We start from the raw sequence: 21,017 nt of genomic DNA, 5'->3' as shown, positions 1-21,017 counted from the left end.
CCCCTACATACTCACACAGACCCCCCTTCATACTAACACAAACCCCCCTTCATACTCACACAACCCCCCCTCCATAATCACACAGACCCCCTTTCATACTCACAGATGCCCACCGTCATACCCACACAGACTCCGCTCTTCATACTCACAGAACCCCCTTCATACGCACACAGACCCTCCCTTCATACAGCTTTCAATTCCTCACACACACCTTGCAGTTCCTCCTCCTACACATACACACACACACACACTGCAGTTCTTAATACACACCCTATAGTTCCTCACACACACACACTGCAGTTCCTCACACACACCCTACAGTTCCTCACACACACTGCAGTTCCTCACGCTCACACTATAATTCCCCATACACACCCTGCAGTTACCCACACATACACACATATACTGTATACACATACACTGATGAATTAGTGAGCACAGAGAGGATCTCTTACACTCTGCCGCTGAGCCCCTGCGCTGGTCTCCCGTGAGCCGGCAGAGAACAGCTGAGGATGAAGACGGCCAAACTGCAGTGTGGAAGGAGCGTCCGAAACATCTTGCATGGATCAGAAAACTGTACAGAACAGAGACCCATCAGAACCAGAACTGGAGAGACCCATCAAAACCAGAACTGAAAAGATGCATCAGAACCAAATACATAAAGATCATGAGACACAGAGACCCATCAAAACCAGAAAGACCCATCAGAACCAGAAAGACCCACCAGAACAGGGAGACCTATTAGAACCAGAGACCAATCAGAACCAGTACTAAAGAAAGCCATAAAAACCAGAGAGACCTATAAGACTCATAACCGGAGTGACCCATTTGAATCAGAATCAGATACCCATCAGGAACAGACCTACATAAAGACCTATCAGAACCAAAGAGGACCATAAAACTCTGAGAGAGAGACCCACCAGAACAAGAGCAATCCATCAGAAACAGAGACCTATCAGAACCAGTACTAGAAAGGGCCATAAGAACCAGAGAGATCGGTCAAAACCATAGAGGCCCATGAGAACCTGAATCAGACCAACTAAAAGGAATCAGAGACTCATCAGAACCAAAACCAGTTAGCGTTCCATCAATACCAGAGTGACCAATTAAAACAGAAAGGTCCATCAGAACCAGAGACATAGCCTTAAAGACCCATCTGAACCAGAGATAATAGGAACCAGATCCAGAGATCTATCATAACCAGAGACCCGCCAGTACCAGAGACACAGATACCAATCAGAACCAGAAACACAGATACCTGCTGTGACTCTTCAAACTCTTTAAAAATATATAACCATAATCCAAATTAATTAAAGAGACTAATTGTTAAATATAGACAGTGAGTGGATAATAAGAAGACAGATAATACCATATATTCTATAAAAGTACAGGTAAAAATCCGTAATCCTAACTCCAAAAGTGATCAGAAATAAACACCATGTGACTGATAGTGACAGCAGCCAAGAGAGAAGCCACTTGCAGATCTTGCACAGGTACCCAAACCTGCTTTTATCATCCCAATGTCACATGATAACAGAGATACAGAAACATAAAGTAGAAACCCAACTGAACCAGAGATGCATCAGAACCAGACTCACAGAGATTAACAAAACCAGAGACCCATAGAAACAGAACCAGATGCAGAGATCCAACACAACCAGACACAAAGACCCTACAGAACAAAAGATTCATCAGTACAGGAGACTCAAAAGAACCAGACCCAGAGAATCGTCAGGACAATGGGACACAAATAACATAATACTGTAAGATGAGAGACACAGAGTGCATAGACAATCCCAGACATTCCCCCAGCTCATGCAAATATGGGAAGTGACAAAGCAGGGACAATAAGAAGGGACACTCACCCGTTGTAGTTGTGTGAACGGTTCCAATCGGTGAGATTTTTGATCTTTTAGGAATAAATAATGGTGACCCTGAAAAATACAGAAGAAAAACTGTCACTGTAACTGTCCCAATATCCCACTGTAGTTGACTGTCCCAATAGTACACCGCAACTATCCCAATAGTACACTGTGACTATTCAAATAGCACACAGTGACTGTCCCAATAGCACACCGTGACTATTCCAATAGTTCACCGTGACTGTCCCAGTAGCACACCGTGACTATCCCAATAGTACACTGGGGGGATATGTATAAAGATTCATATTTTTTTTTAATTAATTGAAAGAGCGCATGGTGTTAAAAAAATAATTTACTTATCTAAATTGATTAGTATGCCATTATTCATGATCTTGCATTCTGCGCATGTGATATATCAATTGCAGCAGAATTTACAATCTAATGAACTATTTGGGTATGTGTCTGTGAGTTGATTGGGCAAACCACTCCCTTAATTGTTAGTCAAATGCATGTGATCAGAGTACTTAAGATCGTCTATCTTGGCTGTGAGCCATATGGCTTTGTGTCTCATCTTAAGTGTCACATTTAAAGTGTCTGCAGAGTTAATTTTGGAGTTGAAATTGGAGGTGAAGATTAGAGGAAGATCTGGACTCTGCACGACAACAACTTTGCAACTCTGAGCACTTGACTTTCTATATGATGTGATTATTTGTACGCTTCCTATCCTCCAATAACTGTGAAGTCTCTCCTCCTGCATCTCATTATGCCCTCCATATTGCTTTTTCTGTTTACTGTTTTCTCACTCCTTTGTGAACGTCTCCATTCTCTCCAACTTCCCCACTCCCCACTGCACCATTATTTATACACCTCTCTCCCAGCAACTTCTTTACCCCTCAATAAAAAGCACCCCCACAAATCCTCTATTCACATCCTCCATCTGCTCCTTCCTGCTGCTGGGGATCTCTCCTAAGCCTAAACCCAGACATACACACCCAGTCACTCCTACCAACCATTGTGGCCAAGCACTGCCTTCTACAGCACTTATTCCCTCACCTGCTGTCTCTGTAAGTTCCCAAACAAACCACTTAGATTGTAAGCTCTTTGGGACAGGGATTTCCTTTCCTATTGTCTGATTTTGCTGCGCTTATTGTATTATTATAATTCCCCGTACAGTATTCTTTGTGAAGCGCTGAGTACACTTTTGGCGCTATATAAATAAAGACATACAATATGTTGTGCATCATTGGTTTTTAAGCCAATGAAACTTGACAGGCAGTTTTGATGCATTTATGACGCACAAAAGTGGCGTATACTGCACCGACACACTTTATTCGAGCAAATACCCGGTATGTACCTGGCAGATACCTGGAATGCGCCGCTCCTCACCTCTGACAAGCCCCGTTGCATTTGCCTTCCCAGCCTGGGTTCATGCCTGGCTGACGGGCGGCTGATCTGTTAAATGATAATGATTAGGATTTAATAGGCTGCAATGCTTCGCATGTCTACCAGATGGCATAAATTCATGAATTGTAATGCAGTATATATATATGTACTGTGCAGTATTGCAGCCAGCGGGAATAAAATGCTTCAATCCCTGCCGGAAAATAACTCAATGCACTCGGGCAGAAAACAGTCACAAACCTCAATACACCCGGGTATACCCGAATTCGTGGGACTAGCCGAGCTCGAATAAAGTGTGTCGCCAGTGTACTTGAAATTTATTACAACATATCATTTACATATGTGCGCCACAGTAACATCCAAACTCTGCCTCTAACTCCACCCCCAGCGTAATTTTTGACTTTGTGAAAAATAAGTTGTTGCACACACCGCACAACACTTAAAAATACACACAACACAAAAAAACACACAAACAATGACTTCCTAATTTTATCGGTGTCAGTTTAATGACAAAGTTACTTATAGTGACACTTTATATATATCACCGTACTGTATATACATAGCCCTCTATATAAAAAGCACAATTTAACCAATGTCCCCTATGAATGTCCTAATATCAAACTAAAGGTTTTCATTGTGTCCTGTGCCCTTTATAGCTGCATTGATACACATACCAATTAGATTGTAAGCTCCTCGGAGCAGGGACTCTTCTTCCAAAATGTTACTTTTATGTCTGAAGCACTTATTCCCATGATCTGTTATTTGTATTATTTGTTATTTATATGATTGTCATGTGTATTAATGCTGTGAAGCGCTATGTACACTAATGGGGCTATATAAATAAACAGTGTTCGACAAACCTATACATCTGCACGCCCCGGGCGAGTGGATTTAACATCGTGGCGAGCTCCTATTAGCCCAAGCAGCACACGTGTTCTTTTTTTTTTTTTAATTTTCCCTGCTCGCGCTGAAAAAAAAAAACTCCCCCTACCTGACTGCTGATTGGCGTGCGCTCCAAGGCTTTGCGGGCGTGCGGCCAGGCTCTATATGACCCCAGCCCCTGTCACCCCACCCCCCCAGTCAGTCACCCCCCCCCCACTCAGTCACCCAGTCAGTCACCCCACCTCCCCACCCAGTCACCCCACCCCCCACCAGTCACCCCTCCACCCAGTCAGTCACCCCACCCCTCCACCCAGTCAGTCACCACACCCCCACCCAGTCACCCCCACCCAGTCAGTCACCCCCCCCCCCACCCAGTCAGTCACCCCCCCCACCCAGTCAGTCACATAGTCAGTCACCCCACCCAGTCAGTCACCCCACCCAGTCAGTCACCCCACCCCCCACCCAGTCAGTCACACCACCACCCCACCCAGTCACCCCCCCACCAGTATCTGTCTCTCTCACGCTCTGTCTGTCTCCCTCTCTCTCACACTGTCTCTGTCTCGCTCTCTCTGTCTCACGCGCTCTCTCTGTCTCTCGCTCTCTGTCTCTCGCTCTCTCTGTCTCTCTCTCACACTCTCTGCTTCTCTCTCTGTCTCTCACTCTCTATTTCGCTCTCTCTCACGCTCTCTCTGTCTCACTCTCTGGATATCTTATTTACCCTATATATCTTAACTGTCCTATACCTACACCGAAATAACCTATACTGCTTTCTTCCAGATCTGACTCAAGCTTCACATGGGAGACATCGGAATCCCCCTTAACCCAGAAGACAGGTAGGGAACACCTCCCCTCCAACTTATAACATTGCAGGAATGAGGGTACCTGGACATTGAGGGACTTTGGATCAGGTAAGATCCCAGGTGGGATTGCAGCTTTAGTTATTGTTAAGCGGGGGCATCCAGACACTGGTTAAAGGGTGCAGGAAACTAGTCATTCACATCTGGCTTTTTTTTTCTAAATCCGACATTTACACACACACACACACACACGTAACAAGGACTAATTGTAGTATAATGTAATACAATAAATAAAATGTCAAAAACTAATGTTATTCAATTTTTTTTAAAGCGGGCCTGGGGTCGGGACTAGGGTAGGGCTGGGGGTGGGACTAGGTGGCGAGTAGATTTTTTTGTTCGGCGAGTAGATTTTTGGGTGATTTGTCGACCACTGTAAATAAAGATATACATACATACGGATGCAGAGACACTGATACACATACGGACACAGACACACTCATACGCATATGGACGCAGAGACACTGATACGCATACGGAGGCACTGTATGTATATATGTATTGTGATACCATCACTGTCCTCTAGGTCTCTGAGCTCTCGTGGGGCTGAGCTCCTCTAGGAAGGAGGACGAAGACTGTGCTGAAGCGGGGACGTCTGCTCCAAACCCTTGAGTAACAGATAAGTGAAACTCTTTATTGCTGTGTTCAGAAACTTTACATGTTCAGCTATAGTAGTACCTGTTTGGGGTGGTAACCGGCTTAGCTGTCCGTCCAGGTAGTAAAGGTTGAAGCTGAATGTGTAGTTAGTCTCCTAAGAGGAGTAGGAGTTAATTTTATGATTTTGTTTTGACCTAAAGGGACGGTGGGCCTGTTAGTATATTATTAATTTCTGGAAATAAACTCCATAAAGAGAAATACTAAGTTTCCTGCCTTAATCTGGGACTAAACGATGCTACAACGTGGTGTGGGCATCACAGTATGTATGTATATCTTTATTTATATAGCACCAAAAGTGTACTAGGCTCTTCACAAAGAATACAGTACAGGGAATTATAATAATACAATAATCGAAGCAAAATCAGAAAGTAGGAATGGAAATCCCTGTCCCAAAGAGCTTACAATCTATGTGGTATGATGGGAGATTTACAGAGACAGCAGGTGAAAGAATAAGTGTTGTAGATGGCAGTGCTTGGCCACAATGGGTGGTAGGAGTGACTGTAGGTGTGGGACAATAGCCATGAGTGCATGCTATTGGGATGCTTGATTTGTGAGGCGAGTTTTAAGGTGAGTCAGTATTAAATCAGATAGGCTAACACCATTAGCAGGGGAAGAGGTGGCAGGGAGGCGTGGGTTAGATCAGGTGTTTTATGGCTGGGTCCAGGATTAGGAGAGCTATCCCAAGTAGCAGGAAGGAGTAGATAGAGAGAGGGTGTGAATAGAGGATTGGTGGGGGTGATTTTTATTGAGGGTTAAAGCAGTTGTTGAGAGAGAGGTGTATTAATAATGGTGCAGCATATTGGCACAGGCAGCGGGGAGGAGAGTTGAAGAAATGTGGATAGGAGGGGAGTGGGGAAGTTAGAGAGAACAGAAAAGTTTACAAAGGAGTGAGGAAACTGTACACAGAATAAACAATAAGGAGGGAATAATGAGATGCAGGGAGAGATGTAGCAGGAGAGAGTTCCCAGGTATTGGATGATAGGAAGAGAACACATTTTCAGAGCATTAAGAAAGTCAAGTTCTCACAGCTGCAGAGCTGTTGTTGTAGAAGTGTAGAGTCCAGTTATTGTATTCTTCAACTCCAATTCTAACTCCAAAATTAACTCCACAGACACTTTATATGTGACACTTAAGATGTTACACAGACATGTGCACACTGATACGCATACGGGCGCAGAGACACTGATACGCATACGGGCGCAGAGACACTGATACGCATACGGGCGCAGACACTGATACGCATACGGGCGCAGACACTGATACACATACGGGCGCAGACACTGATACGCATACGGGCGCAGACACTGATACGCATACGGGCGCAGACACTGATACGCATACGGGCGCAGACACTGATACGCATACGGGCGCAGACACTGATACACATTATGGACGCAGAGACACTGATACGCATACGGACGCAGAGACACTGATACGCATACGGGCGCAGAGACACTGATACGCATACGGGCGCAGAGACACTGATACGCATACGGGCGCAGAGACACTGATACGCATACGGGCGCAGACACTGATACGCATACGGGCGCAGACACTGATACGCATACGGGCGCAGACACTGATACGCATACGGGCGCAGAGACACTGATACGCATACGGGCGCAGACACTGATACGCATACGGGCGCAGACACTGATACGCATACGGACGCAGAGACACTGATACGCATACGGGCGCAGAGACACTGATACGCATACGGGCGCAGACACTGATACGCATACGGGAGCAGAGACACTGATACGCATACGGGAGCAGAGACACTGATACGCATACGGACGCAGAGACACTGATACGCATACGGGCGCAGACACTGATACGCCTACAGGCGCAGAGACACTGATACGCATACGGGCGCAGAGACACTGATACGCATACGGACGCAGAGACACTGATACGCATACGGGGGCAGAGACACTGATACGCATACGGGCGCAGACACTGATACGCATACGGGCGCAGAGACACTGATACGCATACGGGCGCAGAGACACTGATACGCATACGGACTCAGAGACACTGATACGCATACGGGCGCAGAGACACTGATACGCATACGGGAGCAGAGACACTGATACGCATACGGGAGCAGAGACACTGATACGCATACGGGAGCAGAGACACTGATACGCATACGGGCGCAGACACTGATACGCATACGGGCGCAGAGACACTGATACGCATACGGGGGCAGAGACACTGATACGCATACGGGGGCAGAGACACTGATACGCATACGGGCGCAGACACATACGCATACGGGCGCAGAGACACTGATACGCATACGGGCAGAGACACTGATACGCATACGGGGCAGAGACACTGATACGCATACGGGCGCAGACACTGATACGCATACGGGCGCAGAGACACTGATACGCATACGGGCGCAGACACTGATACACATACGGGCGCAGAGACACTGATACGCATACAGGCGTAGAGACACTGATACGCATACGGGCGCAGACACTGATACGCATACAGGCGCAGAGACACTGATACGCATACGGGCGCAGAGACACTGATACGCATACGGACGCAGAGACACTGATACGCATACGGGGGCAGAGACACTGATACGCATACGGGCGCAGACACTGATACGCATACGGGCGCAGACACTGATACGCATACGGGCGCAGACACTGATACGCATACGGGCGCAGACACTGATACGCATACGGGCGCAGACACTGATACGCATACGGGCGCAGAGACACTGATACGCATACGGGCGCAGACACTGATACGCATACGGGCGCAGACACTGATACGCATACAGGCGCAGACACTGATACGCATACGGGCGCAGAGACACTGATACGCATACGGGCGCAGACACTGATACGCATACGGGCGCAGACACTGATACGCATACGGGCGCAGACACTGATACGCATACGGGGGCAGAGACACTGATACGCATACGGGCGCAGAGACACTGATACGCATACGGGCGCAGAGACACTGATACGCATACGGGCGCAGAGACACTGATACACATACGGGCGCAGAGACACTGATACACATACGGGGGCAGAGACACTGATACGCATACGGGGGCAGAGACACTGATACGCATACGGGTGCTGAGACACTGATACGCATACGGGCGCAGACACTGATACGCATACGGACGCAGAGACACTGATACGCATACGGGCGCAGACACTGATACGCATACGGGCGCAGACACTGATACGCATACGGGCGCAGAGACACTGATACGCATACGGGCGCAGAGACACTGATACGCATACGGGTGCAGAGACACTGATACGCATACGGGTGCTGAGACACTGATACGCATACGGGGGCAGAGACACTGATACGCATACGGGGGCAGAGACACTGATACGCATACGGGGGCAGAGACACTGATACGCATACGGGCGCAGACACTTATATGCATACGGGGGCAGAGACACTGATACGCATACGGGGGCAGACACTGATACACATACGGGCGCAGACACTGATACGCATACGGGCAGAGACACTGATACACATACGGGCGCAGACACTGATACGCATACGGGGGCAGAGACACTGATACACATACGGGCGCAGACACTGATACACATACGGACGCAGAGACACTGATACGCATACGGACGCAGAGACACTGATACGCATACGGGCGCAGACACTGATACGCATACGGGGGCAGAGACACTGATACACATACGGGCGCAGACACTGATACGCATACGGGGGCAGAGACACTGATACGCATACGGGCGCAGACACTGATACGCATACGGGCGCAGAGACACTGATACGCATACGGGCGCAGACACTGATACGCATACGGGGGCAGAGACACTGATACGCATACGGGTGTAGAGACACTGATACGCATACGGGCGCAGACACTGATACACATACGGGCGCAGAGACACTGATACGCATACGGGCGCAGAGACACTGATACGCATACGGGCGCAGACACTGATACGCATACGGGCGCAGACACTGATACGCATACGGGCGCAGACACTGATACGCATACGGGTGTAGAGACACTGATACGCATACGGGCGCAGAGACACTGATACACATACGGGCGCAGAGACACTGATACACATACGGGCGCAGAGACACTGATACGCATACGGGCGCAGAGACACTGATACGCATACGGGCGCAGACACTGATACGCATACGGGCGCAGACACTGATACGCATACGGGCAGAGACACTGATACGCATACGGGGGCAGAGACACTGATACGCATACGGGCAGAGACACTGATACGCATACGGGCGCAGAGACACTGATACGCATACGGGCGCAGAGACACTGATACGCATACGGACGCAGAGACACTGATACGCATACGGGCGCAGAGACACTGATACGCATACGGGCGCAGACACTGATACGCATACGGGCGCAGACACTGATACGCATACGGGCGCAGACACTGATACGCATACGGGCGCAGACACTGATACGCATACGGGCGCAGACACTGATACGCATACGGGCGCAGACACTGATACGCATACGGGCGCAGACACTGATACGCATACGGGCAGAGACACTGATACGCATACGGGCGCAGAGACACTGATACGCATACGGGCGCAGACACTGATACGCATACGGGCGCAGACACTGATACGCATACAGGCGCAGAGACACTGATACACATACGGGCGCAGAGACACTGATACGCATACGGACGCAGAGACACTGATACGCATACGGACGCAGAGACACTGATACGCATACGGGCGCAGACACTGATACACATACGGGCGCAGAGACACTGATACACATACGGGGGCAGACACTGATACGCATACGGGCGCAGAGACACTGATACGCATACGGGCGCAGACACTGATACGCATACGGGCGCAGACACTGATACGCATACAGGCGCAGAGACACTGATACACATACGGACGCAGAGACACTGATACGCATACGGACGCAGAGACACTGATACGCATACGGGCGCAGAGACTGATACGCATACGGGCGCAGACACTGATACGCATACGGGCGCAGACACTGATACGCATACGGGCGCAGACACAGATACGCATACGGGCGCAGAGACACTGATACGCATACGGACGCAGAGACACTGATACGCATACGGGCGCAGACACTGATACACATACGGGGGCACAGACACTGATACGCATACGGGCGCAGACACTGATACGCATACGGGCGCAGACACTGATACGCATACAGGCGCAGAGACACTGATACACATACGGACGCAGAGACACTGATACGCATACGGACGCAGAGACACTGATACGCATACGGGCGCAGAGACTGATACGCATACGGGCGCAGACACTGATACGCATACGGGCGCAGACACTGATACGCATACGGGCGCAGACACAGATACGCATACGGGCGCAGAGACACTGATACGCATACGGACGCAGAGACACTGATACGCATACGGGCGCAGACACTGATACACATACGGGGGCACAGACACTGATACGCATACGGACGCAGAGACACTGATACACATACGGGGGCACAGACACTGATACACATACGGACGCACAGACACTGATACACATACGGGCACAGACACTGATACACATACGGACGCAGAGACACTGATACACATACGGGCGCAGACACTGATACGCATACGGGCAGAGACACTGATACACATACGGACGCAGAGACACTGATACACATACGGACGCAGAGACACTGATACGCATACGGGCGCAGACACTGATACGCATACGGACGCAGAGACACTGATACACATACGGGGGCAGAGACACTGATACACATTAAGGACGCAGAGACACTGATACGCATACGGGCGCAGAGACACTGATACGCATACGGGTGCAGAGACACTGATACGCATACGGGCGCAGAGACACTGATACGCATACGGGCGCAGAGACACTGATACGCATACGGACGCAGAGACACTGATACGCATACGGGCGCAGACACTGATACGCATACGGGTGCAGAGACACTGATACGCATATGGGCGCAGACACTGATACACATACGGGCGCAGACACTGATACACATACGGGCGCAGACACTGATACACATACGGGCGCAGAGACACTGATACGCATACAGACTCAGAGACAGTGATACACATACGGGCGCAGAGACACTGATACGCATACGGACGCAGAGACACTGATACGCATACGGGCGCAGACACATACGCATACGGACCAGAGACACTGATACGCATACGGGCGCAGAGACACTGATACGCATACGGACGCAGAGACACTGATACGCATACGGGCGCAGACACATACGCATACGGACCAGAGACACTGATACGCATACGGACGCAGAGACACTGATACGCATACGGGCGCAGACACATACGCATACGGACCAGAGACACTGATACGCATACGAACGCAGAGACACTGATACGCATACGGACCAGAGACACTGATACGCATACGGGCGCAGACACATACGCATACGGACGCAGAGACACTGATACGCATACAGGCGCAGACACTGATACGCATACGGGCGCAGACACTGATACGCATACGGGCGCAGAGACACTGATACGCATACGGACGCAGACACACTGAAACGCATACGGGCGCAGAGACACTGATACGCATACGGACGCAGAGACACTGATACGCATACGGGCGCAGACACATACGCATACGGACGCAGAGACACTGATACGCATACGGACGCAGAGACACTGATACGCATACGGACGCAGAGACACTGATACGCATACGGGCGCAGACACTGATACACATACGGGCGCAGAGACACTGATACGCATACGGGCGCAGACACATACGCATACGGACGCAGACACTGATACGCATACGGGCGCAGACACTGATACACATTATGGACGCAGAGACACTGATACGCATACGGGCACAGACACTGATACACATACGGGCGCAGAGACACTGATACGCATACGGACGCAGACACTGATACGCATACGGACGCAGACACTGATACGCATACGGGCGCAGACACTGATACGCATACGGGCGCAGACACTGATACACATTATGGACGCAGAGACACTGATACGCATACGGGCGCAGACACTGATACGCATACGGGCGCAGACACTGATACACATACAGACTCAGAGACACTGATACGCATACGGACGCAGAGACACTGATACGCATACGGGCGCAGAGACACTGATACGCATACGGGTGTAGAGACACTGATACGCATACGGGCGCAGACACTGATACGCATACGGGCGCAGACACTGATACGCATACACTGATACGCATACGGGTGTAGAGACACTGATACGCATACGGACGCAGAGACACTGATACACATACGGGCGCAGACACTGATACGCATACGGGTGCAGAGACACTGATACACATATGGGCGCAGACACTGATACACATACGGGCGCAGACACTGATACACATACGGGCGCAGACACTGATACGCATACGGACGCAGAGACACTGATACACATACGGGCGCAGAGACACTGATACGCATACAGACTCAGAGACAGTGATACACATACGGGCGCAGAGACACTGATACGCATACGGACGCAGAGACACTGATACGCATACGGGCGCAGACACATACGCATACGGACCAGAGACACTGATACGCATACGGGCGCAGAGACACTGATACGCATACGGACGCAGAGACACTGATACGCATACGGGCGCAGACACATACGCATACGGACCAGAGACACTGATACGCATACGGACGCAGAGACACTGATACGCATACGGGCGCAGACACATACGCATACGGACCAGAGACACTGATACGCATACGAACGCAGAGACACTGATACGCATACGGACCAGAGACACTGATACGCATACGGGCGCAGACACATACGCATACGGACGCAGAGACACTGATACGCATACAGGCGCAGACACTGATACGCATACGGGCGCAGACACTGATACGCATACGGGCGCAGAGACACTGATACGCATACGGACGCAGACACACTGAAACGCATACGGGCGCAGAGACACTGATACGCATACGGACGCAGAGACACTGATACGCATACGGGCGCAGACACATACGCATACGGACGCAGAGACACTGATACGCATACGGACGCAGAGACACTGATACGCATACGGACGCAGAGACACTGATACGCATACGGGCGCAGACACTGATACACATACGGGCGCAGAGACACTGATACGCATACGGGCGCAGACACATACGCATACGGACGCAGACACTGATACGCATACGGGCGCAGACACTGATACACATTATGGACGCAGAGACACTGATACGCATACGGGCACAGACACTGATACACATACGGGCGCAGAGACACTGATACGCATACGGACGCAGACACTGATACGCATACGGACGCAGACACTGATACGCATACGGGCGCAGACACTGATACGCATACGGGCGCAGACACTGATACACATTATGGACGCAGAGACACTGATACGCATACGGGCGCAGACACTGATACGCATACGGGCGCAGACACTGATACACATACAGACTCAGAGACACTGATACACATACGGACGCAGAGACACTGATACGCATACGGGCGCAGACACTGATACGCATACGGGTGTAGAGACACTGATACGCATACGGGCGCAGACACTGATACGCATACGGGCGCAGACACTGATACGCATACGGGCGCAGACACTGATACGCATACGGGTGTAGAGACACTGATACGCATACGGGCGCAGAGACACTGATACGCATACGGACGCAGAGACACTGATACGCATACGGGCGCAGACACTGATACGCATACGGACGCAGAGACACTGATACGCATACGGGCGCAGACACTGATACGCATACGGACGCAGAGACACTGATACGCATACGGGCGCAGACACTGATACGCATACGGGTGCAGAGACACTGATACACATACGGGGGCAGAGACACTGATACGCATACGGGCGCAGACACTGATACGCATACGGGCGCAGACACTGATACGCATACGGGCGCAGACACTGATACGCATACGGGCGCAGACACTGATACGCATTATGGACGCAGAGACACTGATACGCATACGGGCGCAGACACTGATACGCATACGGACGCAGAGACACTGATATGCATACGGGCGCAGAGACACTGATATGCATATGGGCGCAGACACTGATACGCATACGGGCGCAGAGACACTGATACGCATACGAACGCAGAGACACTGATACGCATACGAACGCAGAGACACTGATACGCATACGGACCAGAGACACTGATACGCATACGGGCGCAGACACATACGCATACGGACGCAGAGACACTGATACGCATACAGGCGCAGACACTGATACGCATACGGGCGCAGACACTGATACGCATACGGACGCAGAGACACTGATACGCATACGGACGCAGAGACACTGATACGCATACGGACGCAGACACACTGAAACGCATACGGGCACAGAGACACTGATACACATACGGGCGCAGAGACACTGATACGCATACAGGCGCAGAGACACTGATACGCATACGGGCGCAGAGACACTGATACGCATATGGGCACAGACACTGATACGCATACGGACGCAGAGACACTGATACACATACGGACGCAGAGACACTGATACACATACGGGCGCAGACACTGATACACATTATGGACGCAGAGACACTGATACGCATACGGGGGCAGAGACACTGATACACATACGGACGCAGAGACACTGATACACATATGGGCACAGACACTGATACGCATACGGGCGCAGAGACACTGATACGCATACGGACGCAGAGACACTGATACGCATACGGGCGCAGACACTGATACGCATACGGGTGTAGAGACACTGATACACATACGGACGCAGAGACACTGATACGCATACGGACGCAGAGACACTGATACGCATACGGACGCAGAGACACTGATACGCATACGGACGCAGAGACACTGATACGCATACGGGTGCTGAGACACTGATACACATATGGGCACAGACACTGATACGCATACGGACGCAGAGACACTGATACACATACGGGCGCAGACACTGATACACATTATGGACGCAGAGACACTGATACGCATACGGGTGTAGAGACACTGATACGCATACGGGCGCAGACACTGATACACATACGGGCGCAGAGACACTGATACGCATACGGGCGCAGAGACACTGATACGCATACGGACGCAGAGACACTGATACGCATATGGACGCAGAGACACTGATACGCATACGGACCAGAGACACTGATACGCATACGGGCGCAGACACATACGCATACGGACCAGAGACACTGATACGCATACGAACGCAGAGACACTGATACGCATACGGACCAGAGACACTGATACGCATACGGGCGCAGACACATACGCATACGGACGCAGAGACACTGATACGCATACGGGCGCAGACACACTGAAACGCATACGGGCGCAGAGACACTGATACGCATACGGACGCAGAGACACTGATACGCATACGGACGCAGAGACACTGATACGCATACGGGCGCAGACACATACGCATACGCACGCAGAGACACTGATACGCATACGGGCGCAGACACATACGCATACGGGCGCAGAGACAGTGATACGCATACGGGCGCAGAGACACTGATACGCATACGGACGCAGAGACACTGATACGCATACGGACGCAGAGACACTGATACGCATACGGGCGCAGAGATACTGATACGCATACGGGCGCAGACACTTATATGCATACGGACGCAGAGACACTGATACGCATACGGACCAGAGACACTGATACGCATACAGGCGCAGAGACACTGATACGCATACAGGCGCAGAGACACTGATACGCATACGGGCGCAGACACTGATACGCATACGGGCGCAGACACTGATACGCATACGGACGCAGACACTGAAACGCATACGGGCGCAGACACTGATACGCATACGGGCAGAGACACTGATACGCATACGGGCGCAGACACTGATACACATACGGACGCAGACACTGAAACGCATACGGGCGCAGAGACACTGATACGCATACGGGCAGAGACACTGATACGCATACGGGCGCAGACACTGAAACGCATACGGACGCAGACACTGAAACGCATACGGGCGCAGAGACACTGATACGCATACGGACGCAGAGACACTGATACGCATACGGACGCAGAGACACTGATACGCATACGGACGCAGAGACACTGATACGCATACGGGCGCAGACACTGATACACATACGGGCGCAGAGACACTGATACGCATACGGACGCAGACACTGATACGCATACTGGCGCAGAGACACTGATACGCATACGGACGCAGAGACACTGATACGCATACGGACGCAGAGACACTGATACGCATACGGGCGCAGACACATACGCATACGGACCAGAGACACTGATACGCATACGAACGCAGAGACACTGATACGCATACGGACCAGAGACACTGATACGCATACGGGCGCAGAGACACTGATACGCATACAGGCGCAGACACTGATACGCATACGGGCGCAGACACTGATACGCATACGGGCGCAGAGACACTGATACGCATACGGGAGCAGAGACACTGATACGCATACGGACGCAGAGACACTGATACGCATACGGGCGCAGACACATACGCATACGGGCGCAGAGACAGTGATACGCATACGGGCGCAGAGACACTGATACGCATACGGACGCAGAGACACTGATACGCATACGGGCGCAGACACATACGCATACGGACGCAGAGACACTGATACGCATACGGGCGCAGACACATACGCATACGGGCGCAGAGACAGTGATACGCATACGGGCGCAGAGACACTGATACGCATACGGACGCAGAGACACTGATACGCATACGGACGCAGAGACACTGATACGCATACGGGCGCAGAGACACTGATACGCATACGGGAGCAGAGACACTGATACGCATACGGGCGCAGACACTTATATGCATACGGACGCAGAGACACTGATACGCATACGGACCAGAGACACTGATACGCATACAGGCGCAGAGACACTGATACGCATACAGGCGCAGAGACACTGATACGCATACGGGCGCAGACACTGATACGCATACGGGCGCAGACACTGAAACGCATACGGGCGCAGACACTGAAACGCATACGGGCGCAGAGACACTGATACGCATACGGACGCAGAGACACTGATACGCATACGGACACAGAGACACTGATACGCATACGGGCGCAGACACTTATACGCATACGGACGCAGAGACACTGATACGCATACGGGCGCAGACACTGATACGCATACGGACGCAGAGACACTGATACGCATACGGACGCAGAGACACTGATACGCATACGGGCGCAGAGACACTGATACGCATACGGACGCAGAGACACTGATACGCATACGGACGCAGAGACACTGATACGCATACGGACGCAGAGACACTGATACGCATACGGACGCAGAGACACTGATACGCATACGGACGCAGAGACACTGATACGCATACGGGCGCAGACACTGATACGCATACGGACGCAGAGACACTGATACGCATACGGACGCAGAGACACTGATACGCATACGGGCGCAGAGACACTGATACGCATACGGACGCAGAGACACTGATACGCATACGGACCAGAGACACTGATACGCATACGGACCAGAGACACTGATACGCATACAGGCGCAGAGACACTGATACGCATACGGACGCAGAGACACTGATACGCATACGGACCAGAGACACTGATACGCATACAGGCGCAGAGACACTGATACGCATACAGGCGCAGAGACACTGATACGCATACGGGCGCAGACACTGATACGCATACGGACGCAGAGACACTGATACACATATGGACCAGAGACACTGATACGCATACGGACGCAGAGACACTGATACGCATATGGGCGCAGATAAACTGATACGCATACGGACGCAGAGACACTGAAACGCATACGGACGCAGAGACACTGATACGCATACGAACGCAGAGACACTGAAACGCATACGGACGCAGAGACACTGATACGCATATGGGCGCAGAGACACTGATACGCATACGGACGCAGAGACACTGATACGCATATGGGCGCAGAGACTGATACACATTCAGGCGCAGAGACCCACAGATGTATATATATTGTTATACAGAAAGACCCACATATGTTACAGACCCACATGCATATATACTGCTATTCATATACAGAGACCCACACATGTCATATACGGTTATATAGTTACACACATACCCACATGTTATATAGTTATATAGATACACATGTAATATTGTTATATAGATACACACAGACCCACACATGTATATATACTGTTATACAGAAAGACCCACATATGTTACAGTATATATCGGTATAAAGATACATACAGACCCACATGTATATATAGTGCTATTCATATACAGAGACCCACACATGTTATATACGGTTATATAGTTACACACATACCCACAAATGCAATATACTGTTATATAGATACACACAAACCCACACGTTATATAGTGTTATACAGATACACAGACCCACACATGCTATATAATGTTATACAGATATACACAGGCCCACGCTATTTACTGTTATATAGATACACACAGACCAACACATGTTATACAGATGTAGCAAACCTCATAGTCTTGCAACCACGACGATCGCGGCCCCGGAAGGATCAACGCTGTAGGGGATCCCGTTTAAAAGAATGGACCCCCGCAGTGGCGTCGCAGCAGCCCCCAGCGCCGCAGACTTGTTTTAATCGTCTGCGGCGCTGGGGACTGTAAGGCTTGTTACATATGTATACAGACCCAAGTCTGGTTTTTTTCCTGATCTCCAAACCCATAATCCTTTGTGAATCAGTATTGCCGACCTGAGGAAAAGAGGAGAACTCTCGAAAGCTTGTCCTATGACATAAATTGTTAGTCCAAATAAAAAAGGTATCACCTAATACTGCAGAACTCATTTATTCTGCATGTGTGTATATATATATATATATATATATATACATACACACACACACACACACACACACACAGTATATACACACACTGTTATATAGATACTCACAGACCCACGTTATATATACTATTATATTGATACACTCAGATTCACACATGTTATATAGATACACACAGACATGCACGCGTTATATATATACTGTTATATATTGACATATTTGTAAACCTCTGTTGATGGTCCCAATATTGCATTGTAATGATCCCATTTCAAACACAGGACAGTGTTTCTGACTGAGAAGGATAATCTGTATCTGGGCCCTGCGCTCTGCATCATGTGCTGGCCATTATCTGGGCTCTGCATCATGTGCTGGCCATTATCTGGGCTCTGCATCATGTGCTGGCCATTATCTGGGCTCTGCATCATGAGCTGGCCATTATCTGGGCTCTGCATCATGTGCTGGCCATTATCTGGGCTCTGCATCATGTGCTGGCCATTATCTGGGCTCTGCATCATGTGCTGGCCATTATCTGGGCTCTGCATCATGTGCTGGCCATTATCTGGGCTCTGCATCATGTGCTGGCCATTATCTGGGCTCTGCATCATGTGCTGGACAGTATCTGCGCTCTGCATCATGTGCTGGACAGTATCTGGGCTCTGCATCATGTGCTGGACAGTATCTGGGCCCTGTGCTCTGCATCATGTGCTGGACAGTATCTGCGCTCTGCATCATGTGCTGGACAGTATCTGGGCTCTGCATCATGTGCTGGACAGTATCTGCGCTCTACATCATGTGCTGGACAGTATCTGCGCTCTGCATCATGTGCTGGACAGTATCTGCGCTCTACATCATGTGCTGGACAGTATCTGCGCTCTGCATCATGTGCTGGACAGTATCTGCGCTCTGCATCATGTGCTGGACAGTATCTGGGCCCTGTGCTCTGCATCATGTGCTGGACAGTATCTGCGCTCTGCATCATGTGCTGGACAGTATCTGCGCTCTGCATCATGTGCTGGACAGTATCTGGGCCCTGTGCTCTGCATCATGTGCTGGACAGTATCTGGGCTCTGCATCATGTGCTGGACAGTATCTGCGCTCTGCATCATGTGCTGGACAGTATCTGCGCTCTGCATCATGTGCTGGACAGTATCTGCGCTCTGCATCATGTGCTGGACAGTATCTGCGCTCTGCATCATGTGCTGGACAGTATCTGCGCTCTGCATCGTGTGCAGGACAGTATCTGCGCTCTGCATCATGTGCTGGACAGTATCTGCGCTCTGCATCATGTGCTGGACAGTATCTGCGCTCTGCATCATGTGCTGGACAGTATCTGCGCTCTGCATCATGTGCTGGACAGTATCTGCGCTCTGCATCAT

The 21,017-nt window shown here is 50.5% G+C and overlaps 1 protein-coding gene across 3 annotated transcripts in view; it reads right to left on the bottom strand.

Annotated features, from left to right (window-relative positions):
- Window positions 1-21,017, bottom strand: part of PTHLH (parathyroid hormone like hormone) — a 49,562-nt gene that overhangs the window by 6,781 nt on the left and 21,764 nt on the right. For 2 of the 3 annotated variants that reach the window (XM_075602279.1, XM_075602281.1), the window contains exons 3-4: window positions 1,866-1,934; window positions 456-574 (exon numbers count right to left, since the gene is read on the bottom strand). In XM_075602279.1, coding sequence (XP_075458394.1) covers window positions 456-556 — 101 coding nt within the window. In that variant the 5' untranslated portion in view covers window positions 557-574; window positions 1,866-1,934. Of the gene's footprint in view, window positions 1-455; window positions 575-1,865; window positions 1,935-21,017 lie in introns of those variants that run through there. The other variant, XM_075602280.1, reaches the window with a different exon arrangement.

This window comes from Ascaphus truei, chromosome 5, assembly GCF_040206685.1.
Source record: "Ascaphus truei isolate aAscTru1 chromosome 5, aAscTru1.hap1, whole genome shotgun sequence".
Lineage (NCBI taxonomy): Eukaryota > Metazoa > Chordata > Amphibia > Anura > Ascaphidae > Ascaphus > Ascaphus truei.
The sequence above is the reverse complement of the archived record's forward strand: the minus strand, read 5'-3'. Positions and strand labels throughout refer to the sequence as shown.